The sequence below is a fragment of the Neofelis nebulosa genome, chromosome X (genome assembly GCF_028018385.1).
Source record: "Neofelis nebulosa isolate mNeoNeb1 chromosome X, mNeoNeb1.pri, whole genome shotgun sequence".
Taxonomy (NCBI): Eukaryota; Metazoa; Chordata; class Mammalia; order Carnivora; family Felidae; genus Neofelis; species Neofelis nebulosa.
Genome location: NC_080800.1, coordinates 5,808,873 through 5,835,482, shown reverse-complemented (window position 1 = coordinate 5,835,482; position 26,610 = coordinate 5,808,873). Strand labels below are relative to the sequence as shown.

At 44.5% G+C, this 26,610-nt stretch overlaps 1 protein-coding gene and 1 long non-coding RNA gene across 3 annotated transcripts in view; one reads left to right on the top strand and one right to left on the bottom strand.

Moving 5' to 3' along the window:
• The window catches only part of ANOS1 (anosmin 1), a 186,871-nt gene that overhangs the window by 137,605 nt on the left and 22,656 nt on the right, over positions 1 to 26,610 (top strand). For both annotated transcript variants that reach the window (XM_058714525.1, XM_058714524.1), the window contains exons 5-8: positions 2,104 to 2,288; positions 5,220 to 5,349; positions 17,029 to 17,234; positions 20,650 to 20,794. In XM_058714525.1, the coding sequence (XP_058570508.1) occupies positions 2,104 to 2,288; positions 5,220 to 5,349; positions 17,029 to 17,234; positions 20,650 to 20,794 (666 nt within the window). The remainder of the gene's footprint in view (positions 1 to 2,103; positions 2,289 to 5,219; positions 5,350 to 17,028; positions 17,235 to 20,649; positions 20,795 to 26,610) is intronic.
• The window catches only part of LOC131503113 (uncharacterized), a 545,963-nt gene continuing 532,384 nt past the window's right edge, over positions 13,032 to 26,610 (bottom strand). The window contains exons 12-13 of the long non-coding RNA XR_009257328.1: positions 16,642 to 17,486; positions 13,032 to 15,402 (exon numbers count right to left, since the gene is read on the bottom strand). This is a non-coding gene — a long non-coding RNA (uncharacterized LOC131503113). The remainder of the gene's footprint in view (positions 15,403 to 16,641; positions 17,487 to 26,610) is intronic.

The window sequence follows — 26,610 nt, the reverse complement described above, 5'->3', positions numbered from 1 at the left end:
TGTGAAGGGGGAACTAAAAAGATGGGCTTGTGGGACATGGGACGGGATGTTGTTAGGAAGGTCCAGACAGGAGATAGAGGGCCTAAGAAAGGGTGGTCACCGTGGAAACAAGATGATTGGGGAATTCCTGAAATTATACTCTGCAGTCAAACCACGAGGTGTTGGTAGGTCCAAGAGCAAGTCAAGAGGTCCCTTAGCGATCCAAAAGAATAGAGTTGCCATGCAGATACCATCAGGAGTGGGGACATCCTCAGGAGGGGCATTTGAGTTGGGACTCGTGCAAAGAAATTCATCTGGCCAGCAGGTGGACAGTGGGACCTGCAGCCCTAAATCAGGGTACAGAATCGAGAGTCACATACTTAGCAGAAATACTCTAGGCCTGAAAGTGAATGTGACTCTCAATGTAAGGTTGTGCACCGAAAACAAAAGTTTATGACCTGAACCTGAATAAACCCTCACACAATGACAGAACAGGAGACAAATTCCACCCCAGCCAGCAACATCAGGGACATTCAAATCAGAATCTTTAAGGGATATGCAGAGCTATGAAAAGTGCCTCCTTTCTCTACTTTTCTCAGTAGCTCTTCCTAATTCAAAATGTGGCAAGAAGCAGAAAACTCAGAGAGAAACCAAGATCAGGTCATCGCTGTAGGCAGCTTCGTCTTCCTCAGACATGACTACTTGATGTTCAAAATGGAGGTAATTAACCCTTCCCCCACAGCACAGACCCACCGTGAAGATCACTTGAGACACCAGCATTGTAGTAAAGGGACAAGGGATGCACATAACCCATCAGCAAAGCAAAACGGAGACTGCAGTGGGCATGGGGAATGTTTTCTAGAAAGTATTTTGTACAACTCATTGACCTTTGACTGGGTATATTTGGTGCTGTTTAAAAATTACCCAACTCCACCCACCTCAGTGTTTAAGGACTTTAAAGTGTCCCCAAACAAGACGCAGCATAAATTAAGGTCAACGTGAAATCAGAGTTGATATTCAGTAACGTCACTAACAGGCATTAGGTATTATCTACGTTTCGTAGATGCACATTTTTCAGTTTCCTCTCTGTTTAAAATGAAGAAGTGGAAAAATAAATAGAGCATTATCAAATAACGTTTTCAAACGAGTTGTCAACGTGTTAGGCAAATGCTCATTCTCAAGAGAAAATGATCTTAATGGCATGTGAAGTTCTAGGTTGTCATGGCGTTGAACATCGTGGTGCCATGGACTCTACATAATCCAATTAGTCTTACACATCCTATGAGTACATAATCTTATTTTAAACTTCCCTTTCCATAATGGCTACCATTTGGAACTATGGTTCTTAAATCTGTCCGTCGCCAGACCACTTGAATGCACCATGGGGAGAAAAAAGAAATCAGAATGATGAACTACTTTAAAATGAGCCACCTGTGAGGGACTTTTGAAGCAAGGCGGTCACTCGTGCCAAAACCAAACATTATAAATTCATCATTTTTCAATTTTAAGCCATAAGTCTATAGGAGGGAGCCCAGCAATCAATTGGGGAATGCTAAGGACCCATGCTTTGGAAATCATTCTTGTAATGTTTGACCACATGAGAGCATTTTAGGCTTATAATTTTTTTTTCCTTAGAAGGCAAACGTTCTGAGATGGAAAGGCAAGTAGACCGGGGAACCACGTTGTAATGACTTTAGACTGTATCAGCAGAAACAGAGCATGTTGGATGGGAACAGTGTCTTCAAACTCTTCACGACCATGGCGTCACATGAATTCTTGTTAACCACGTGTGATGCCACTCGGTAACATGGCTTATTCAGAAGAACGCACATAAAAGAATTGCTCTCAAGATGCCTGGGTGAAAAATGCTTGTTCAGAATCAGGAACCAATTTAGAGTCTCTTTTAAAAAAAGGGAAAGCTAAAAGAAAAGGAGGTAATTCTCCTGAAATGTGGTGGGCTGACCTCAGTGTGAGAAGCTCTCAAATGTGAAACCGTGATAGGAAGAAGTCACTTTCCTGGAAGGAAGTGAGGATCTGTTGTCATTACACGAGATTTGTCTTTTCTAAAGGTTTTCTTCCTCAGCTTTACCTCTGATCATTTTAACTGCCATGGTCCTGTTTTAGGTGTCCCCCTGAAGCCCAGAAAAGAGTTAAGATTCACAGAACTGCAGTCTGGACAGCTGGAGATTAAGTGGTCCTCGAAATTCAATATTTCCATTGAGCCTGTGATCTACGTGGTGCAAAGAAGATGGAATTATGGAATCCATCCTAGCGAAGACGATGCCACACACTGGCAGACGGTAGCCCAGGTCAGTGCTTCCTGCGCCCTACCCCTCCCCGCCTTGAGGCAATGTCGACCACATACCTGCAGGCAGAAAATTAACTTGCTGGGGCCCCTGGGTGGCTCTGTCGGTTATGCGTCCGACTTCAGCTCAGGTCATGATCTCATGGTTTGCATGTTCGAGCCCAGTGTTGAGCTATAGGCTGACAGCAGGGAGCCTGGAGCCTGCTTCAGATTCTGTGTCTCCCTCTCTCTCTGCCCCTCCCCTGCTCACACTCTGTCTCCCTCTTCCTCTCTCTCAAAAATGAACCAACATTAAAAAAAGAAAATTAACTTGCTGTGCCCCAGCCAGAGTAGCCTGACGGCCAAAATAACTCACTCAGACGCGGACATAATAGCATGTGTGTGTACGGAAGACAGGACGAGTCCACAGATATAACCCGGTACAACTAGCGACTTGACTGTTGGCCTACTTTGCTCAAAATACATGTGCAGTGGAGATAACTCTCTAATCTGAGTGTTCACATTTACTTCCTCCAAGAACTGCATTTCCTTGAGATAAACTTAACACCGGCCAGAGTCAAAGAAACATAACACTACTAGGACTAGTTCACGGGACATTGGACCATCTACACGACTCCTGTTTCTCCTGCATTTCAAGCCTTCCTTCTACACAAGGACTTGAGTAGCATGGAGGAAGATTCCTATCGCAAAAGTCCTTAGTGGGAAGGACCCGTCAGCTCCTAAATCTTTGCTAAGTGCTTCCTCCGTCCCGCTCAGCTTACACACTGATACCCCACCTGCATGGAGTACGCTTGGGGTTTATCTTGACCCGTGCTGCTTCCTTTTCTGTCTCGCTGATGAGAAAAGCAAAATATTTTCTTTCTTTTTAAGAGCTGCTAAATGGACTGCCAGCTGCAAGAAAACTACACGGTTCTAGAAAATGAACAGATTCTCAGTGTGAACCTGCCTCATGTCCTCAGCAGCTGAAACGCCTTCTCCACATGTGTCTGGAGGCACAGATTCTGACCTTAAGTGGATCGGGTCATTTTTCTCCAAGGACCCGATTCCCGTTATTGTTTCCAGTAGATGCAGAATCAGTTTGAGGGTGCAAGTGTTTGGAGGAGGAATTTGGTTCTTTTCTAATAGTATCTCAAAGAGGATAAACACTAAAATAGACACTCCTAAATAAATGAACAAATGAGTGGGGAAAATGCCTGCTCAAATAAATTTAGGAATTATTTCATTCCTATTTTCTTAAAATTTTTTTTTTGCTTTACTAAAACATAAAGGTGTTTGGCATACAGCCAACATACATGATATGTTCCTTAATGGGACAATCTCACTTGTAAATTTTACGAATTATTTTTTTTTTAATTTTTTTTTAACGTTTATTTATTTTTGAGACAGAGAGAGACAGAGCATGAACGGGGGAGGGGCAGAGAGAGAGGGAGACACAGAATCGGAAGCAGGCTCCAGGCTCCGAGCCATCAGCCCAGAGCCTGACGCGGGGCTCGAACTCACGGACCGCGAGATCGTGACCTGAGCTGAAGTCGGATGCTCAACCGACTGAGCCACCCAGGCGCCCCTAAATTTTACGAATTATTTAAAGATTTATGAAAGTAATGGACAAGAAGATCATGTCTCTTATTCCTTTTTTTGAAGAGAGGGAAGATCTTGAATAATAATAATAAATTTTATAAATGTATATAATATTTTATATTACAATTCTATTTATATTAATATATAATACATTAATAGTAATGTAATTATTACTATTATTATTATTAACTAGTTCACATCTTTCTTTCTCTTCCTTCCACCCTGCCTTCTTTGTCTGCTAAATGCTATGGGGAACGTGCTGGCTTCAGGTTTTTAAACTAAAAGTTAAACGTAAATGGTGATATCTGTGGAAGGGTCACCTCACAGTTTGCTAAATGAGGTAGAAAGCCACACGTGAGAGTTCATAGCTTTCCCTTGGTCTCGGAAATGTTTCTCTTCCCTTAGATATTAAAGTAAATGTGACACACCTTTGCAAGAAGTTATTGTGGACCCGGGCTAAGGAGGTTTCAGTTCAATCCCACTTGCCCACTTTCACGCACTGAGCGCACATTGGGTTTGGCACTGGGCAACTCACTGGGTCAGTGAGGCCCCGCATGTGGGGATTTGGCTCTTGAAGTCAGTGCAGGGGTCCGCAGGTCCCCCCACAGATTGTCGGGAGAGCGGGTGTAGTTCCCCTCAGCCTGATGAGGTGGGAGGTTAATTGAAGTCTTGTGACTGCAGCAGGAGATGCAGCCAAACCCGGGCACCTTTACCACTGCCCACTTGTTTTCCTTTGGACATTTTATTGGACAGAGAGATATCAACACACCTCACCCTTGAGAAGCACGACCGGGTCCTTGTAGATCATACATGATTTACTCAAATAGGGAAAAAAGGCTCGGGTTGCAACATACTTCCGGAAATTGTTAGCGCTCTTTAAAGCGCGTGAGTCTCCATCCGACTCCCAAGATTCTATGTGGCAAGCAAGTTAAAGAGGCATTTTTCTTCTATAATTGAAAGATGATTTCATTTTCTTGCCTATAATGTAATGATTAGCTCATGTATATATTCGCTCATATGTATAACTTAGCGATTAGAACCCTCATGGGTTTAACGCTGTATTTAGTCACCAGACTTAAGGATCTCAGCCATGTTCATATGGTTTTGACTCCAGAGATCTTTAACCCTTTGGGGTGAAATACCTATGAATGGAATTAGACACCTGAAACGCCCTAGAAATTCCTTGACCCCTGATAGCTCTTCTCATAACTGAGCACGGTGCCCACACTTAGGCACAAGGGCACAGGGATGTCAAGGCAGCGTGGCGTTGGCTGATGAGGTGGTGCACTTTTACGACAGACCCAGTTGACATGTCTGGGTAAAAGGGTTCTCTGTGCTCTGTAACATCTCCCCCCAGACCACAGATGAGCGGGTCCAGCTGACTGACATACGACCCAGCAGGTGGTACCAGTTCCGAGTGGCAGGTGTCAACGTGCATGGGACCCGAGGCTTCACCGCCCCCAGCAAACACTTCCGCTCTTCCAAAGGTCAGTCTCACTTTCCTGACCCCTCGCTCCCCTCCCCCTCCCGGCATACCTGGGATGCACATCCCTCGTGTCCCCATGTTCCTATTCACAGCTGCTCAGCAGGTGGCTTTGCTGTTGTTGGCGAAAAGGACCAGATGTGTTTGAAGGCAGCGTGTGAATATACTATTAAGACCGTCATTGGGCTTTATACCTCCCAAACATCGCACAAGATAATCTAGTGGGGTTTTCTCAACTTCGAACTGGTGGTTTTCCATTATCAACTTGTGTTGAGTCTTAGCCTCGAGATTTTCTGTGTCAGTCACCAGTGAATTAATTTTTGGAGGGGAGGGTTTAGTTTGAGCTACTTTAGACTGTGCGGCTTTTCTTGAAACGGTTGTCATATTGAATGTGAGTTAATCTCTTTTATTTCATCACACCCAGAATCTAAACCCCGAGTCACCCCGAGTCATCTACTCACAGTCACCGTATTGTAGTTGAAGGACATACCCGGGTTAGATACGAGTGTTCTCTCCATCTGTATTCCCCCAGTCGTGTTTAGATGGCTGTGCACCTCCAGCGTTCATGATACGTGTGTTATAAAACCTCATCTCAGAGCCGGGCTGGTCGGCTTGTTCACCTACTAACCAGTCGCTCTCGTCCTACGTGGAAGCGAATTCAGATTTATTTTAAACAAAACGCTTTGTGATATTAATGCATAACAGAAGGCTTATGACATCAGTCCTACGTATGCTCGTCCTACGTGGAAGCGAATTCAGATTTATTTTAAACAAAACGCTTTGTGATATTAATGCATAACAGAAGGCTTATGACATCAGTCCTACGTATGCTCGTCCTACGTGGAAGCGAATTCAGATTTATTTTAAACAAAACGCTTTGTGATATTAATGCATAACAGAAGGCTTATGACATCAGTCCTACGCATGCTCGTCCTACGTGGAAGCGAATTCAGATTTATTTTAAACAAAACGCTTTGTGATATTAATGCATAACAGAAGGCTTATGACATCAGTCCTACGTATGTTACGGGAGGGTTTGACGGGCTGCTCTGACTTGCGACTTCTGCTGCAGGATTGGTCTTCAGTGGAAAGCTTGCAACCGAAATAATTTCATATTTGGATCCTATTACACTGTGTGTTGTAGACTTTTAACTCTCTCTTTTTTTGGAAAAAGAACTTTTAAGAAAGGAAAAGTGCATTTTTTCCCCTCCATGGAGGCAAATACACTAAGCAAGTTTAAAAGTGGAATCACGGACATCAGACCTTGTCTCGAGGCTGTCTCCAGTTGGCCTGATGATTTAGAGAGGGAAGTGAAATAATTAATTGACAGTGGGTTCGGAGGTGAGGATCAACTTGGGTGTCATGATTCAAAGGCGAGCCAGGCACATCGTGGCCGAACTGTGTTCCCATCTGTTCTGCTGCTGCAGGTTGTCTGGTGGCTCAGGTCAGGGCTGCAAATACGTGGGCAGAAGCACTTTGCAGCCTTTGGAGACAGATGTGGAATACCTTTAGGGATGGCGCGGGATCTGGGCAGGGCTCTGTTGAGTTTCCAGGGCCGGTCATGTAGCTTCCAACTGCCTAAGAGGCATCTGTTCCGAGGAAGCAGCCAGGCCATGCTGTCCCAGTATCCCTGCCGTGTGTCTGAGCACCTTAGTCGTCTAGAATCACGGCTGCATCCCTCAAATTTAAAGGGGCTCTTGTTGAATGAGAATGCACCATGTTGGGGAAACATCACAGTCACCATTACTCTCTTCTGGTTACTCATTTTCCAAACACATCCAACCCCCAGCATCCCAGACTCCAGTTATTGCAAACTAAAAACGTCTGTGCAGAATTCATAGTAGATCCTAGTCTTTTTCCAGCAAAAATGCATCACACTACTGTGGAAATGTAATACACTGGCTAAATGGTCCAAGACATTTCCTTCCAGGACTGGTCTAAAGGATCCTTAACCATTTACGGGGTGACACCACGTCTTTCCCCACCTTACTCCAGTTTCATCAAATGCAGAAATGGGCCTCATTGGGAAAACAGTTTTGAAACCCCTTGAAATATAACTATTGCATCATTACAATCATTCCTCTTAAGTGTACAATGGAGTGACTTGTGGTATTCACAGTGATTTGTCTTCCCCTGTGAGAACCCCCCCAGGAGCCTCCATGCTGTAGAACAAAGTTAGTTTTGCATCTTTACCTTCTCCTTGGATCACTCATGTTTCATTCCTTTTTGTATTCAACAAATATTTGTTGAGCACCTATATGTATTAGGCACTGTTCTGGGCACAGGGGATACTAAATGAACAAAAGGAAAAAAACCGATCTGCTCTTGTGGAACACACACACACACACACACACACACACACACACACACTTATTCCAGTTGGGGGTGTGAGGAAACAGTAAATAAGATTAATAAGCAAAATACTGTCGTAAAGTAGGATAGTGATTACTGATGATAGAATAGAACTCAGGACAATACTAAGGAAGGGTATTTGTTTTTTTTATAGTCTTAGCGAAGGCAGACAAGGGTTTTGCTGAGAAAGAGATGTGTGTGAAAGGAGATGAGAGGGGAGAGGAGGGGGAAGCAGGGATGCCGGGGGAGGCCACTTGAACGATCCTGGGCAAAGGTGATGGTACTTTGGACGAAGCCAGAAGTGAGCTGCATGGGAAAGAGTGAAGAGGGAAGCTGACAGATGTGAGAAGTTGCCAGTGAGTGATGCTGGTGGGCCACCTCAGTAAATTCTAAAAGTCACTGGCTGGCTCATTTAATGTGAGTGAGTTTTATCATATGTAAGTTAAATTCCAGTAAGGTTGTTAACACAATTTTTCCCCAGTAAGATCCCCATTCTACATTTGACGAAATCGGGTAACTGAGGAAAGATGTGTTGCTGTCTTGTAAATGGTCAGGCATCCTTTGGACAAGTCCTGGAGGAAATCTTCAACCGTTGAGCGCAATTATAATACTCCCATCATTTTGTGATGCAACTTCACTGAAACCATATTAGAGGTGATTACGAAATCTGCACAAACACTTTAGGTTTGTGAGAGTGCAAGAACCACACAATCTAGAATGTTCCTCCCAGGGAGATCTATAGCTATGGAGCATGTTTGCAAAAGCAGGAAATAAAACATTTTAACACTGCCATGTTTCAAAAAATGGTACGTTTTCATTTAATAAAAGCCCATTTATTCCTGCTGTGCTCCAGAACTGAAACTATACCAGTTGTAAGTCCTCGAGTGGTTTAAAATTGCTTTGAGAAAGAATTATTGCTTCTAAAATAATAGTCTGTGCAAAGGGTAAGTAATTTCTAGTGTATTTGAGTTGGGTAGAGGGCCAGCCTTGATCACTTAAGTCTGGGTCAAGGGAAAGGCAAAGGGGGAAGGGATTTTTTCCATCTACAATAAACACATCTGAAAATAAAAGGCAAATTAAATACAGAGAGAAAAAAAAAAACTTGATAAAATGGGTTTCATTTAGCTTATGCTTTCTGCCTGCTATTCATTGGCCTTAATCCTGATTTTCGTGGAGAAGCCAAAATTCTTGTCATTCTCTTCTTTATGGTTATGTTTAAATACAAAATTAGTCTGTGGTTTGCCAGAATGGATTGGCTGTTAACTAAGTTAATTTCCTTTTAACTCATGTATTTTCCAATAACTTAATCTCAGCCCCTCAGAGTGATGATTTATACAGAAAGTTCTGAGTTGTTGCTACGTTGGTAGATTGCTGTTAGCCTGTACGTCCCCCAGAAGAAATGCATGATTATAAAACAGAGAAAATCAGTAATTTTTGCTGGCAACAGAAAGCCCAAAAGAGAGGTTGGGATAATTTCTGTATTCACTTATTTAAATCCTCTCCCACCTTTCCCCCGGTACTTAAGAAGGAAAATCGGCTTTGACGTCAAAAATGAAGATGACAAATAATTCAGTATCCTAATGTATAATGTCTCTTTCTGGTTTTTGTCTCCTTATTTGGAAACTAGGAAGGGTAATGCTTCCACGTGGAGACTTACCTTCCTCGGTCACTGCTAGGATGAAGTGCCTTTCTTTCACCCCGCTGCCACATTCTAGGGTCTACCAGAATTTTTGTGTCCTGTTGCATTGGAACAAACCACGGGAAGCACGGCGCATAGGAACAGAGGGTGCCACTGCGCCTGAGAGCTTTGAGTGCAAGTGGCTTACTTGGGAGGCCGTCCAGGGAACAAGGGGGATGGGAGGTGAGGCAGGGAGGAAGAGAAGGAAGAGGGTAAGAGGCCAGTTCCCATACTGGCTGTCACTGTGGGCAACCGAACTCCTTGCTGTGGGGACTCAGTCCTCAGATGCACGCTATTCCGCGGGGACATCCGTCCACACATGGGCAGAGCTCTGGCCGCTGGCGGGGCCATCTGAGGAGCTGGGTTCCCAAGTTAGCCATGCGTCCTGAAGCCATGAGGTGCAGGGACTGACACTGGGATGCGGGGGTCTGCAGGGCTCGGGCTCCACAGCCACGGGATTCCTGCTACAGCAGATCACGGACATGTTCTGCTGTGGTTCAAAATAAATACATTCACAGTTTCACAAAAGGAATGCCCGCGTTCCTAAAGATCCCCAGTCCCCTTCCTGTGTCAGACGGCGGCAATAACCCGAGAAAGGCATGCTTTTCTGGCCTCGCTGTGCGCCTCTCCCCTGATGGCACCCTCTCCCAGCATCTGGCAGGCTCCACGGTGTGTCTGTACCAGAGCCACTCATGTCCAACCCTCAGAGGCCCCAGATGTGGCAGTGAGCCATGGGGAGGGACAGCTGTAGCTACAGAAAACCTACTTTTTGGGTTCCACGCCATAGTTGCTCATCTTTTTTCAGCAAATTGGTGTTTAACCTTCGCTTGATCATATTGATCCTTACTGAAGGGGCAGAAAATGGGTCAGTCGCACGCTCTGTATGGGTAATGTATATTGTATATTGTTGGACACAAAATGCATGTGTGCTGCATGCCCCATATTGGAAATGTATATTGGTGAGTCCTACTACCTGGGCCAAACGTTTGCTGAATTTGGGAAGTAATGTCCCTGCCCATCCAGATGACTTCTGTGTGTCAACGTATGTAGCAAGAGAAAGAAGGAAGTCTTCAAGTTTTGTAGGTTGTACAGAGCAAAATCTGAATTTTGGGTTTTTGGTTGTTTTTTTGTTTTTTGGGGTTTTTTTTTTGCATGTTGCCGAAAGCAGGCAAACATTTGGATGTTTAAGACTGGTCAGTATCAGTTGACCATTCTGAAACAGCAAATGTTAAAGGGACGTAGAGGGAACACTGTAAAAGTCCACCTTCTGTTGCTAAGCTAATGTCATTTCCTAGTTATTATATTCATGTCCCTCCAAATTCGAGGCTTTTCCTACACGTTTCTTGTCTGTTTTCCCGTGAGCCTAGGATACGTTAAAAAGGAAAGGACGAAGACAGTGTTGTTTTTAGAGCACACAGGTCTCATGCTGGATGTTAGTCTGTGCGTACATTATGGAGTGTTAGTAAAATGAGAACAGACATCACTGATAGTAGTAAAGTCCCCCCCCCCCCCCCCCCCCGCTCCTCGGGACCAGTGACTTTTTATGCTATCCCACAGCTGATGTGTGTGTGCCATTTCCACTGGGCAAGACTCCACGTTACATGTGTCCTAGAACTATTTACTAGTTAGGGTACCTTCTGCAGCTTTTCAAAGACTTAGGAGTTGTGTCTCTAGATACTGCACGGTGATTCCTTCCTTCCTTCCTTCCTTCCTTCCTTCCTTCCTTCCTTCCTTCCTTCCTTCCTTCCTTCCTTCCTTCCTTCCTTAACGAGGGAAGGAAAACTATCCCAACTGCTGAGTCTGGAAAGAAAAAGAAAACTGACCTATTAGAACCAACCTTCTAATTCAGGTGGAGAACTTGTGGGTAGTAATACCACTGCTTTAAAAATATCCACTTGGTGGGGCGCCTGGGTGGCGCAGTCGGTTAAGTGTCCGACTTCAGCCAGGTCACGATCTCACGGTCCGTGAGTTCGAGCCCCGCGTCAGGCTCTGGGCTGATGGCTCGGAGCCTGGAGCCTGTTTCCGATTCTGTGTCTCCCTTTCTCTCTGTCCCTCCCCCGTTCATGCTCTGTCTCTCTCTGTCCCAAAAATAAATAAATAAACGTTGAAAAAAAAAAATTAAAAAAAAAAAATATCCACTTGGGGGGCATCTGGGTGGCTCAGTCAGTTAAGCGTCCGACTTTGGCTCAGGTCATGATCTCACCGTTTGTGAGTTTGAGCCCCACGTCGGGCTCTGTGCTGACAGCTCGGAGCCTGGAGCCTGTTTCAGATTCCGTGACTCCCTCTTTCTCTCTCTGCCCCTCCCCCACTCAACGTTCTGTCTCTCTTTCTCTCTCAAGCATAAACATTAAAAAAATTTTAAATATCCACTTGGTCACTGTCACTTCCCTTAAGACATATTCCTGTGATGTGTTTCAGTGGGAGGTTTGGTCTTTCGATATTATTTGAGGAAATCAAGTAGGTGATACAATTTACATCCATTTTCTTAGAACGTATGTTGTTCCTCTATTCGCGCATGAATATACATGTGTATGTGTATATTATTTATTTATAAGGGTTGTTCTCCATGCTGTTTGTATGCTACCCATTCACTTGTGGCATTCGTTACCCACCTAAAGTTAAAGACAGAGTGAAACCTTAAACCTCTCCTTCTGAAACCCACACCTCCTTGGCTTGAAGCACCACATAAGATCGTTAATGAAAGGAACTGTTTCTGTCCAGAGCTAACACTGGCCATTCGTGGCAAATGGTCAACACAGCCTGTGCTGGAAACTGTATGTAAGCAGAAGCTAGCACAGCCTTGCTATTTCAGTTATCTTTGGAAGCGTGATTCCTTTCTGCTTTCTGAAATGTTTCTGCAGGTAATTGGAGAGATCTCACAGAGGGAGTGGAAAGCAGCAGAAAGGTGGGGGAGAAGTGCCCTGATTTCAGCCCAGAGGGAGGGGTCCAAGAGTACTGGTCTCGTGATATGACTCTGACCCTCCCCCTGCACACACACACACTCTAGAATGTAAACTCTCCAGCCCTCCATTTCCTCATCTGTAGAATGGGAACAAAACTCCAACGTTTACTCAACAAAGCACAACCATACACTTGTAACATTAGAAATGGTGCCCGTCTCAAGTTTCAAAAAGCTAATGGTATCACTGCTTTTGAAAAGACTCTCACTCAGGGGTTGGCCATCTATGGCCTGGGGTCCAAATTTGGCTCGCTGCTCTCTTTTACAGATAAAGTTTTATTGGTACACAGCTCATGTGTTGACGTATTTTCCATGTCTGCTTTTGAGCTATAGCAGCAGAGTGAGGTAGTCACCACAGAGACTGGTGTGCAGATCCTGAAGTGTTTACTCTCTGCCCCTTCCCTGAGGACATTTGTCAGGCCCTGCACTAGGCTACTAGCACGGACACCTTCCCTGTAAAAGGGCTTTCCAAGTTTTGTGTCCAGGGACACTGGCCCATAGTTGTGGTGAGGACATATAATACGTGTAGGGATGTGGCATGTGTGGGTGTGTTTTTAGAGCCTCACCTTCCTCTTCCCTCGTTTTCATTCTCCCCACCCCCCTGCCACCATTACCTGAATGACCTTGGACAAGTCACTTCGTCTCTCTAACCCTAAGGCCTTTACCGTTCTTTTAAAAAGCACCAACGAATAAGCTGTACAGTACCTTAGGGCTTTATTATAATAGATTGTGTGTGTATTTCTTTTTCACATGCAGACTTCCAAGCAGACATTTCTAAGTTCTAATGCAATTAAGACATCGGGCAAATGGAAAGAAGAGACTTTGTGTAATGCAGCAAAGGGAATATATTTTCCTTCGTAATGAAGGGAAGCATGTCACAAGGCAGGGGATGGCTTGACTATGGGAATTTTAGGACTGCGAGTGAAATCCTTCAGATTAGACAGATAGGACAGGCTGCCTCTCCCCTGACATCTACAGTGAACGAATGGCCATGTGAGTATCTGGCTTACAGAGGAGAATCAGGGCAATAACCAGATGCTCTCTCCAATTCCTGTTGGCTTCGTAATCGGACAGTGACTATTTTGGGGGTGTCTCATCTCGGTAATGGAAGTATACCGTCTTGATATTGTGAGTTGTCAGAAAGGGCTTCACTTTTAAGGTAAGATAAAGCACATGTTACCAATTCAAATATTTGAAAGCATTATTTCTGCATAGGTGGTTCTCATGAGTTATGTTGCACGTTTCATAACGTTCCGTAAACTAGAGAGTATTTTTCTGGATTATTATGATCACATCCAAGGTGCGGGACAGTTTTCCAGGGAACTAAGTAATTATGTACCAAACGGAGCAGATTAAGACAACACAATACCTAATACTAGCAGACCTTGTTAAACTTGAATTTCTCTATTAGGAGAGGAGATGAGTTTGAGCTCTTCCTATGAACCTACAATAACTGGAGAATTCACCTGTTTTCAGCATAGAGACATTCATGTACACCTGTAATTATCCTTATGCATTAAAATTTTTTTCTTGCCTTGAAGAGATGATTAGCTTGCAAACTAGGTTCCCTCTCAGAAAAGTCGGTAGGTCCTTTTCCTAGGATACAGGTCGAATCCTACAGGAAGGGGGATTGCTTCCGGTCTCTTGTTTCAAGCCAGAAACAGCCCCTCGGTTCACTTCACTGTCTTGTTAGGACTCACCCATTCCAACTGACAGGGTTTAAAATGGAAACAGAAATACTGCCTCACAAATCAAAGTCATTCATCTATTCATCCAGCAACTGTTTGCTGAGAGCCTGATGTGTGCCAGGCACTGGCCTCCATGCTGGGAAGACAAACAGATAAAGCGGATCTGTGAACAAAACAGATAAAAAAACAAATCTTCCCCTCATACAGCTTTCATTCTTGTGAGTGGAGGCGGACAGGACATAAAGGATGTTGTAAGTCAGTTGGTACTAAGGGCTGTGCAGAATAAGGGACGCCTGGCTGTATACTGAGGACGGGCTCCAGGGAGGCAGCCGCAACATCAGGGAGCATTGAGAGGAGGTCTTGGCAGTGATGGGGGAAGGAAGGCGTTGGCGTGGTGTGGGTGCTGGTTGTGGTGCAGATATTGTGCATATATTTTGAAGTCCGTGCTAACAGTTTGCTGAGGGGATATGAGAGCCCCAGAAGTGTCTGACTTCTAGGTTTTCAGTCTGGTTAAGTGGAAGGAGGGGTTTCTGTTTATTGAAGGGTTGGCTCCCATGGCGTGGGGACAGTTATGACGTGAGTGCTGGACACATTAGTTCTGAGTTGGCTCTGGCACCTCCAAAGGCAGCTGACTTGAAGACCACCAAATATTTGACTCTGAGTTTGGGACAGAGTCTGTGTGGAAGACATACATTTGAGAGTCAGCAGCATGCAGACTTTGGGTAAAGCTGTGACTGGACGAGATCCCTAGAAAGTGTGAGTACATGAGAGAGAAGAGGTCCCTGAGTTCGGGGGCCAGATGCCGTCTTGTTGAGTCACGGCAGCATGGGGATGAAGTTGGGGTGGGGGGGGGATCAGGCAGAGAAGAGAATCCGGGTCCCGCAGGACCGAGGGGAAATTCAGCAGAGCCGTGTGTCAGGTAGAGAAAGTGCCTGTAACACCAGGCAGTGCTCGGTGGTGTCATAGCCACATCGATGACCCAGGTTCGGTTCCTGGGGCTCTGCTCAGCCAGCACAGCAAGGAGTCCAGGGCTTCCCACGCCCAGGGTAACTGTGACCAGTGTGTTCCAGCTTACACTGAGCTGAGTCATGTTCACACCTCTTAGCTTGTCGCAGGCAGGTGCGAGGCTTTCCAAGTTCCAGCTTGCAGGTAGGTCATCAGACTTTCATGTGTGTTTTACACAGAGAAAGATCTTTTACATAAAACATAAATACATGTTTATGTAAACGTATAAACTATCCATAGAGGTGCCCCACTCGGACTCACCGAATTAGCGTATCCCAGTATATGTCTTGGGTGCTCCCAGAAGGTTCCTAAAGTTGACAATATTAGAATCACCTCGTCAACACTGTCACGTAACATGCTTTGGATTCACCTTACCTGAAAAACAACAATGAAATATTCTCATCTTTTTATCTATCTCTCTATCACCGCAGAAGAGAGAGAATGAGAAACAGAACCCCAAGCAGGCTCTACACTCAGTGCGGAGCCTGATGAGGGACTCAATCCCATGACCCTGGGGTCATGACTTGAGCCAAAATCATGAGTTGGTCTCCCAACCAACTGAGCCACCCAGGCTCTCCTGTTCTCATTTAAAAACATTAAGCAATCTGTGGCACCTGGGTGGTTCAGCCAGTTAAGTGTCCGACTTTGGCTCAGTTCATGATCGCAAGGTCTGTGAGTTTGAGCCCCACATTGGGCTCTATGCTGACAGCTCAGAGCCTGGAGCCTGCTTTGGATTCTCTCTCTCTCTCTCTCTCTCTCTCTCTCTCTCTCTCTCTCTCTCTCTGTCACTATGCCCCACCCCCATGTGCACTCTGTCTCTCTCTCTCAAAAATAAATAAACATAAAAATTTTTAAAAATTAATCAACCAAACCTCCAGTCGTTATATACCTCTAGAAAAGCAAGAGACTTAAAAAAATAATCCATGTTTCCATCGTTCCAAAACCACAAACAATCTTGACAGTAAAAACATGGCTAAATCCCCTCAGTCATGTTCATTTATATCAAGTTAGGTGTAACTTCTTGGCACTTGTGATGCACAAGGCATTACCCTTCCAATTATTGACAGCATTTTTCTGGGAAAGCATCTTCAAACAAATCCATCTGTAAATCATTTGTGGTGAGTGGCATCTACACTTGTGCAGTTTGTGGCGGGGAATGAAGGAAAGGCCATCTAGCTTTGTGTGTACGTGCTTATCTTTGTATATATATTGAAAGTGGAGATCTGTAGAGTAACCTCATCTGTCTTGTGAGAGGCGAAGAAGCTTTTGCTTTATGCGACAAGCCAGAAATGGCGAAATTACAGAAACGGTTGTTATCCGTATGTCATCCAATTTGTAATGTAGATTAAGAAAAAAATGCTTTTGGGTCGCCTGGGTGGCTCAGTCAGTTAAGTCTTTTGATTCTTGATGTGGGCTCAGGTCTTGATCTCACAGTTGGTGAGATCAAGCTTTGCATCGGCTTCTGTGTTGACAATTCAGAGCCTGCTTGGGATTCTCTCTCTCTCCTTGCCCCTCCCCTGCTCTCTCTCTCTCCCTCCCTCTCTCTCTGCCTCTGTTTTTCTCTCTCTCAAAATAAATAAATATATTTTTTAAAAAAGACAAAAATTGCTTTACTTTTGCTGACATCCCTTTGTTGCTCTTGTTTGAAGTGAGGATCAAAAGTTACAGAACCACTGAGATGAAAACAGTCATACGAGCTGCATTTCTCTCTTTCTCTTTCCAGAGTTTTCCAAGGCAGTTCTGCATTGCGGACCTACTTAATGTCAACCCACCTAAATCAAATTTTGCCATGTTTTATAAACATTTATCAGTTTCAAACACAGTGAAGATGAAGCTGGGTTATAGTGATATGTAAATGCCTCCAAGGAGCCTTCTAGATTACAAATATGGCCCGTGCAGTGCTCATGCGTTGACCATGTAGTCATTAGACCTATAAGGACATGGGTTTCATTGTCACCTGGGTACTCAAGTCCTATGGTTTGTCTTTCTCCCTGATTTCAGATCCCTCTGCACCCCCAGCGCCTGCCAACCTCCGGCTTGCCAACTCCACCGTAAACAGCGACGGCACCGTGACCGTGGCCATCGTCTGGGATCTCCCTGAGGAACCAGACATCCCCGTGCATCACTACAAGGTATTTTGGAGCTGGACAGTCAGCACCAAGTCACTTGTCCCGACAAAAAAGAAGCGGAGAAAGACTACGGATGGGGTAAGTGGGAACAAGAAGAAGGGTGTTGTCTTCCAAGTTGTACCGGAGGTCAAGGCAGCTGACCGGAAAGGTGGCCTCTGCTGAGCTGAGAGAAGGAATGGGTGAAGGAAAGGTTCCCATCCCTCTCGTTTGGGCTGAGGAAGTTCGAGGAATGGAGGGCTGTGCCAGATGCTTTTGCCTTTGACGTTTTAGGTACAAAACAGCTGCATTTAGTCCGTTGACTGACTCACATCCAAACAGCAGGCCAAACTCCTGAAAGAGAAGGAACAAAAATCATTTTTGTCTTAACTGTCCAGTCATAGAAAATGATATAATTCAAAATGTCTTTTACGTTTAGATCTTTTTTTGGGGGTGTGTTTGAGGTCCTTGTAAATCAAAGAGCAAATGTTCCTGGCTTTTCTGTTGCAAGGTATTTCCATCTGTAACCTAATCAGTGGAACAGTAAACAGCTTAGAAAATGCATGTTTGACAATATATTTCTCTCATTGATTAAAAGAACTCGGAGTGGTTTATTTTCCAGATGGAAAGAAAGAAAATCTTCACTGAACCATGTTCTGAAATGAGATTCTATGATAGTGAACATTTTGCATTGTATGAAATTCTTAGTGCATAAAAAGGAGTTACCAGGTTTCCTTTTGGTACACATTCCTTTGTTGTTACAAAACTTACATAAACAACTTCCTCCTAATTTGTAAAGTTGAATTCCATAAAAAAAACAAGTGTTTGAAAATGTTTTAAACAAGGATAGCAGGAGTTTTTTTTTTTTTTTTTTTTTTTTTTTTTTTTTTTTTTTTTTTGCGGTGAAGATTCCAATTTCTGTGCCATTTAGAATTCTAAAACACGTCTCCAAAACTCCGTATCCTTGATATTTAGCTGTGATGCCTAGTTTGTTTTTATTTTTAAGAAACTTTGGGGCGCCTGGGTGGTGCAGTCGGTTAAGCGTCCGACTTCAGCCAGGTCACGATCTCGCGGTCCGTGAGTTCGAGCCCCGCCTCAGGCTCTGGGCTGATGGCTCGGAGCCTGGAGCCTGCTTCCGATTCTGTGTCTCCCTCTCTCTCTGCCCCTCCCCCGTTCATGCTCTGTCTCTCTCTGTCCCAAAAATAAATAAAAAACATTGAAAAAAAAATTAAAACAAAAGAAAAAAGAAACTTCCTGACTGTTCCATCTTTTATTTTGAAGGACTTCACAGCAGGCGATCATTGGCAATGCATGATTATCTCATAGGGAGATCTGAAGGGATCATAGGGGTCGGAAGCAGAATATGATGTGTGAAATGCGTATGGTACCCATACACACACAAACACACCCACCATCAGTCACCAAACAGCATCACAGGTTACCAGGAACCTTTGCAATTTACTTCTATTCTTTATCAATTAAATAAATAAAACATGAACTGCAAATTTAATTGAAAGTGTTAATGGGCCAGAGTGGCCAAAATGGTAGGTCACTGTCTTACGGGTGACTTCTGTTTTTGAATCCACTGCGGGCAAGCTGTAGGTCATGTGGATCACTGAATTCTCCATGTTAAATCTGACCAACTGACATTAAGATTAGAAACTGGGAAAATGCGTAAGAATGTGAGAGAGTACGAAATTTTCTTCTTGGGAATCAGTAGGTTCCCATTTCCTAAGATACCATTCTAATATCCTTGGTAAATAAGGAGAGAAGGGGTTTTCAAAGGGGATGCTTTTTCAAAAGTGAATTTTCTTTTACCTGAGAGATAATAGTTTAGGGAGAATGCTAGGCAATCTGACAGGAAACCGTGACTAGGAGAAATTGAGAATGGGTAGTTTAGGCAGACACGCTAAAGGTTAAGAGAGGTAGAATGTCCACCACGAGGCGCTGGGAGGGTTTTTCTCTAACGGTACCAGGTAGCAGGCCGCAGAGCACAGTCTCCACCTCACCGGGAGAAGCAGCCACAGTCTGGAGTCTGACGCTCAGTCTTCCCATTCTGGAAGTGCAGCCCCATCAGCATTGCAGAGCCAAGCTGATGAGGATGGCCAAGTGCTGATAATTCATCCCTCAAAAGCCCGAATCATACAGGGATGCCGTGTATAATTTACAGCGAGGATCACACTCACAGTTCTGGAATGCCCATGAGAAGCATGTTCTCTTGCTGAAAAGAGATCTCACAAGACCCAAAATGAAGACCAGAGTGCCAATAGGTGATTGCGGAATTTACACAAGTCTGTGATTCCGTCTTTGGTGATCTCAGACGATGCCCTTCGTGCAGCAGGCACACTGCACACATAACGCTGGAATCGTTTGCACTGGGAAGTGCGTGCCACCATTGGCCTGCAATTGGGTGTTACATTACTGATGAACACTGACTTTCATAACTGGTAATACCACCACTTGGACTAGTTGTAGGCAAGTCTTGCAGCCAAGGAACTCTTTCACATCAACACACGCATAATAGTTTGACAGACGTCTTGAATTCTAAGACAGTAACCTTATTTTTCTTCACTGCGAGTTCTTGCAAGGGACTTTGGTATCCTACTTTTCCTGTAACCCTAGGAAGAGCAGCAGACTCAGACTTATCGAAGCTGTGCTCCTGTCTTGGAGCCACCATCCCACAGCTGGTTTGCTCCGATGTCACTGGATCTCCCAGTCTTTAGTAGAATTACTCTCTGGCCTCCAGCCATCAGGCAAATAAACAGGTTTTTGACTTGCTTCATTTAAGGCTGTGCATCACACACAGAAACTCTGATGAGTGCTTGACATTAATGATAACAATGACTAAAAAAATCTTAAAGCATTTTCTCGCGATGTTTTTTGCTACCACTTTTGATTGAAATTTACTCATGGAAGATTTAGAATAAATATCAAAGAAATACAGTTAAGGACAATTCATAATTTTTCCAGGTATCTGCTAACACGAGCCTCCATCGGTTTATGGCAAACATGTCTCTTTTCTCCATGAGGTGGTGTCTAGAATAGTCAAGAGCAGAATTATTCATTTTTTTTTTCAAACTTTTAAAAGTTTATTTATTTATTTTGAGAGACAGAGACAGTGAGCAGGGGAGGGACAGAGAGACAGAATCCCAAGCAGGCTCCGTGGTGTCGGCAGCACAGAGCCTGATTGGGTCTCAATCCCACAGATGGGAAGCTATGACCTGAGCTGACATCCAGAGTCTCTGATGCTCAACCGACTGAGCCACCTGGGCGTTGTAGAATTATTCACTTCTATACTCATGAAAGAGGATCCAGTAATTGGATAAGGAACACAATTCCCAAATAATATGTTTGGGCGTTCTACTTATATTGATAGTAAAACTGGATTTTTTAAGGGCACATGTACGGCAGGGGCTGACGAGATGCTTCCTGAGGACCGTCTGGCTCTGTGAGGAAGAGGAGTGGCAGAGGCAGAGCGGTTTGTAACGGGCTTGGCGAATCTTCTCTTTTCCTGTAGTCCCAGAATTCGGTGATCCTGGACAGACTGCAGCCAGACAGTGGCTACACCGTGGAGCTGCAGGCCATCGCGTACTGGGGGCAGACGCGCCTGAAAGGAGCGAAGGCATCCCTGCACTTCACGCCCGCACGCTCTGCCAGCCACAGTAAGTGTCCTATCCTGTCCCTGCACTTCACGCCCGCACTCCCCACCGGCCACAGTAAGTGCCCTGTCCTTGTGGAGGCATGCCTTTCTGGCCTTGCTGTGCGCCTCTCCCCTGATGGCACCCTCTCCCAGCGTCTGGCAGGCTCCACGGTGCGTCCTTACCAGAGCCAGTCATGTCCAACCCTCAGAGGCCCCAGACGTGGCAGTGAGCCGTCGGGAGGGACAGCTGTAGCTACAGAAAACCTACTTTTTGGGTTGCATGCCATACTTGCCTATCTTTTTCAGCAAGTTGGTGTTTAACCTTCGCTTGATCATATTGATCCTTATTGAAGGGGCAAAAAATGGGTCAATCGCACGCTCTGTATGGGAAATGTATATTGTTGAGTCCTGCTGCCCGGGCCAAACGTTTGCTGAATTTGGGAAGTAGCATCCCTGCCCATCGAGATGACTTCTGTGTGTCAACACGGGTAGCGAGAGAAAGAAGGAAGTCTTCAAGTTTTGTAGGTCGTACAGAGCAAAATCCAAATTTGGGGTTTTGCTTGTTTGCGTGTTGCCAAAAGTAGGCAAACATTTGTGTGTTTGAGATTGGTCACTGAGCCATGTTTCAGTTTTACCTTTGACTTTAATTTTTATCTATTGAATATGCAATATTTTGGTGTCATAGTGGAAATTTAGCAAGAAAACTTACGTCTCCTAAACCTGGGGATGGGTGACATACCTGTGGTAACAGGTATTCCACAGTGGTCACGTTGCTTCTTGAAAGGCTACTTAATATTCCATTGAGTAAATTTTTCCCATATTGGTTTTTCTTGCTTCCAGTTTTTCTAAACTAGTATGTTTGCCACAAACTGAGCAAAACAAGAGGAGAGTCTTACATGGCAGTCATATCTGAGCCAGAAAATAAGTTCCTTTCTTGTTTTGGGCTTTGTTCACGAGACGGGGCTAGTTAGAACTGCTCAGGAGAAGCGCGTGGCAAGGTTTCCGGGAATGGGAGAGATTAAAGGACCATGTGATATTGATTCCCTAGGAGTAGAGCCCCATGGTATCTGCCTTTCATCATGGGCCTGCTGCAGAAGGGTAGAAAGTGCTAGAAGCCTGTCTGAATATAGGAAAGGCAAGCCACGCTCTGCAGAGTTAGACGCAGTCATTGCTTATAATTATTTTCTACCACCTGGGAAAAATAGGATCGGAATGAGCAGGTCTGTTTGAAATGATGCTTTCAAAAAAGTTCTAGAAACAGCTTCCTAGCTCCATGAGAAACCATCTCTTTGGAAACTAAGTGTCTTTGAAACAGTCTACTATTTTTAAGCATCTCTCTGAATATAATACAACTTTACCTAAAATTCCTCTTGGAAACTTTTCTATAGGTGTAGTAACTTCATGGATTTTTTTAATCCTGCCATCCATCCACTCCTCAACCTGAAATGTATGGCCACAAAATATGACATTACTGTCCCTAATGATGGAGGTAATTGCTATATTATACTGTATTGTACTATAAACATAGGTCCAGCATATAGAATATATACTTATAGACCAAGTATACACAATATAGTGCATATGTACCATGTATTTGTTTATGTGTGCATGTCCGTGCACACAGACACACATGGATACAAGCACACATAAACATACACATGCATGTACTGTTCATGCACGTAGACATATGCACACATACACATTATTGCAGCACTAGATGCCTGCAGCACTAAATGCCTAGATGCATTTTGAGCTCTGCCCAACATTGAGTTTGGAAGATAAACATGTACACATGATGGCACAGACATCAGTCCACTGCACACGTAGTCATAATGGACGTGAAAGAAGCTGAAGTTTTGGTGGGGAATGAGGTCCCTCAAGAGTCATGAGTGCCCCGTGGGCCCACAAGGCATGGACATCCGCCCACACACGGGTGGGTGTGCATGCGCATGTGCAGAGATTGGAAAGTGTGCTGTGTGTGCAGAGCACTCAGCGTTGGGGAGAAGGAAGGAAGAGGGGGGAGGTAGCGCTGTCCCTGGGAGAGCTCAGTGAGTGTGTGGACTCAGCGACCATCTTTGTGCTTCTGATGCCCTCTCTGTGTGTCTGGCTGCCAGCTCAGCACCTGTACGGGGGTGGCTAGCAGGTGCTCAGACAGCACACCTGCTCCTCTCCCGGGATCTCCCATGGCAGACGGCTCCCCCCTTCACCCATCTGTTCATGCCAGAGATTGAGAGGCCAGTCTTCATGTTTCTATTTTCTTTCTCTCCAGAAATGCAGTACTGCAGAAAGTCCTTTTTGTCTCTAATGTCAAATGTTCTTGGGAATCTATCAAGTTCTTTGCCATGTTTGGGCCATTCCCATCGCTTTCTTACAATTAAACAAGTCTAATTAGTATCTGTTTTCACTCTTTCTTAACTATCCATTCTGTAGATGGCAGCACACATGTGCTTTAGAAAATAGCAACTGTGTAACATACTTCTCCTTCTGAATTCCACCCTCAAGAGTGTCCCCTAGTCATCTTCTCCCAAAGTTCATCCTTCACTCCTGTCCCCTTCTTCCTCCCCAGCCTCCTTCTCAGACCTGAGTGCTGTAGACTTCTGCTTCACCAAAGACCTTTTTCTTCTACTGGTGGGAGGGATTTCATGTTGTGTAAAATAAGTTTGCCTTTATGTGTCCTGGTTTTTCTGGTAAACAACATTCCTTCCCCATTAGAAGCTGGTGTGGGATTGCAGACTCGCATAATTTGTGTTTCTTCCCACAACCAAGAACAAGGAGTGAAGAATCTGATCTCAGCTTGCTATTGTGGGGGTACATGGAGTGCCTCGGCAAGTCCCCGTGGACACAGAGCTCTGATTGGGCTCTGGATCTCCACAGCACATCTAGGGCTTTCTCACTCTTCCTGGGGCATCGCCACACAAGCCCATTGGCTCGCTGAGATCCTCTTTAACTAGTTTCTTCTCCCACCCTCTCACGGGGGATTGTAAACCTGTCTTTCTCTCATATCTTAAGCCATAATGCATAATATAGTGCACATTCCTCCCTCTCAGAATGGCACACAGTTCCCCATACATATGAACACATCATGTTTATCTTCCCCTGTCCTCTGTAATATGAGGTGGAAACATCCTTCCTTTTGCATATGGCAGACCCCACCATGTGGGGTTGAGACCCACCCCTTCCCAACTTGGAAAAGAACATCCACCAACTCAAAAATCTCATCTAGATCATGGAACATGGGTTATCTGTCCATTGTGCTCTGCACCTATATGTGTAGTGCGTTAAGTACGGCTCCATAAATATCTGTGAAACACAATCAGTAATCCCTATCTTATCTACAATGTCAGTCAACTTTCCATCAGACAGGTTTATTGTGAATGTTAATGTCACTTTTTAAAAAATTTTTAAAGTTTTTTTTTTTTTTTTTTGAGAGAGAGAGCACGTGCACAAGCTGGGAAGGGACAGAGAGAGGGAGAAAGAGGGAGAGAATCCCAAGCAGGCTCCATGCTGTCAGCACAGAGCCTGATGAGGGGCTTGATCTCATGAACCATGATGAGATCATGACCTGGACTGAAATCAACAGTCAGATGCTTAACCAATCGAGCCACCCAGGTGCCCCACTAATGTCACTTTCTAATCATCTTTAAAATTAGATAATGTTTTAACTGATCAATAAAGAGATACAAGAGTTAACCTATCAAAGGCCACTTTATTCTAAGGATTAACTTAGTCATGTGGATTCAGAAAGGTGATAAAGGAAAAGTAAACGAGAGAATAGTTCAGAGTACCTGTCATAGCACATATTGTTTTGTCTCAGGGTATCCCTTGGAAGAGATGGGCTTTACCAAGGATTATGCAGGATATAGCTGAATATTTGTCAGGATTTCATACACTGATGGTGATATATAATCTCATAAATGCTAGTACATGACTTTTACAAGAACACCGTATATTTCATCACAGACCAATGAGAAGTAAAGAATAATTACAACTTTACAGAATAAGCAAGGGAAATTATATTTTATAGGAAAGAGAGTAGTAAATGCCAGCATGTAAATTACTTTTTGAATTATATTTTCCAGGTCTGCAGGCTGCTAGGTGCTTTAATGACAAAAAGTTCTACGCCAACAAAGGCTGAATGTTCCTGCCATTTTGTAAAAGGGCCCCTTGAAGGAAGAAAAATGTAACAGCGTCTTGAAAGGAAATGTTGCTTGCTCTTTTGGAGGCTGGAAGAATCTTTCCAGGGTTGACAGATTACTGATGTTTTAGAGTTGCCTCATGCTGCTGGGGTATTCTTCCAGCTCTTCAAATTAAAAATGGAGCAGAGAGAAAATATCCTGGATCTCCTGATCTGTGAAATTAATCAGAATTGTGACATTTGAAAAAACAGCCTGGTCATTCACTTCTCTTAACTTTGGGACTATTAAATAAGAGCATAAATCAGATCTCGTATCTTTCTACAGTATGCAGGAATTATTTTATTCCATTCTTATTTAGTAGTGTAAGTGCAGGACGCCCCTTTCGAGTCAGGTCCAGGCTCCTAGGACTGACGCACATGCCTGTCTGTCCATTACATGTGGCCTCAGCAGCACTACATGGTGATGCATTTCTCTACTTGAAACATTTCAAGGGACCAATGGCAGTTCAAGAGACCAATGCCAGTTCACTCTTGAGATACAGAAAACTATGTCCTTACATATACGTAATGAGAAATAAAAGTTTGCATAGGATATAATAAGAATGCAGGAAGATAGAATTCACATAGAGATTAAACATAGCGTCTAAACCTCTATTTTGGTGGTCCTTGGCAAATTCTCAAAGTCACTCCCTAATAGTACAGGGATTAGAAACCTACATGGCTTGTGAAAGTCTTCAATCCTTAGCTAGTCAACAGATACATTGTGTGTGGGCAACAGGATTCTTTACCTCCATGGTGACCAGGAACGGAATGAGTTTTGGCCAAGAGCCCTGTGTGTTCACTGTCCTGGCTCAGTCTTCTCTGGGCTCCGAGCTCTCTGTGCTGCTGGGCACACTGGCTCTCTCTGGAGGATGACACAGGGCCTCTCAAAGTGGCCTGCGATACTGTGATTTAAAATAAGAAACATGTATTCGGTCTTCGACCCCATTCCTGGCACTGGGACTCCATAAACATGCACAAGAACAGGGTTCGGAGAACTTCTGGGTTGGTGAACATGTGGCAGGGTGGGGACAGTGGCACCCCTAGGGAGGGCACGGAGGCTGTGTGCCCCTTCTCACATAGCTGGCCCTGTGTAGCTCTTCCTCTGGCTGCTCTTGAGTTAGGGCCTTTATAATAAACCGATAGGTACTCTAGTGAGTAAAATGTTTCTGAGTTCTGTGAGCCACTCTAGAAAATTAGTTGAATCCAAGTTGGGGGTGGTTGGAACCTCCGACCTATAGCAGATAGTCAGAATATCACAGGTGCCAACCAGGACGTGTGAGTGCTGTCTGCAGTGGGGGCCGTCTCGTAGGATGGAGCCCGTACCCTGGGGGATCCAAGGCTATCTGCAGGTGGATGGTGTTGGAGGGGGACCCTCCCAAAATGGATGGTGTCCCCGGGGGCGGGGGGGATCTGAGGCCATCTGCAGGTGGATGGTGTCAGAGGGGGATCCGAGGCCATCTGTAGGTGGATGGCGTCAGAATTAGCTGAATGGTAGGACCCCCACCTGGTGTCTGAGGACTGCTGGTGATGTGATGAAACCCCCAACACACACATTGGCTTTGGGTGCAGAAGCCTGAAACCTAATGTTTCTCAGGGATCCATTTATTTGAACTATTTAAGATAAGACACTCTAAGTTAGAACCTGAGTAATGCACCTATTT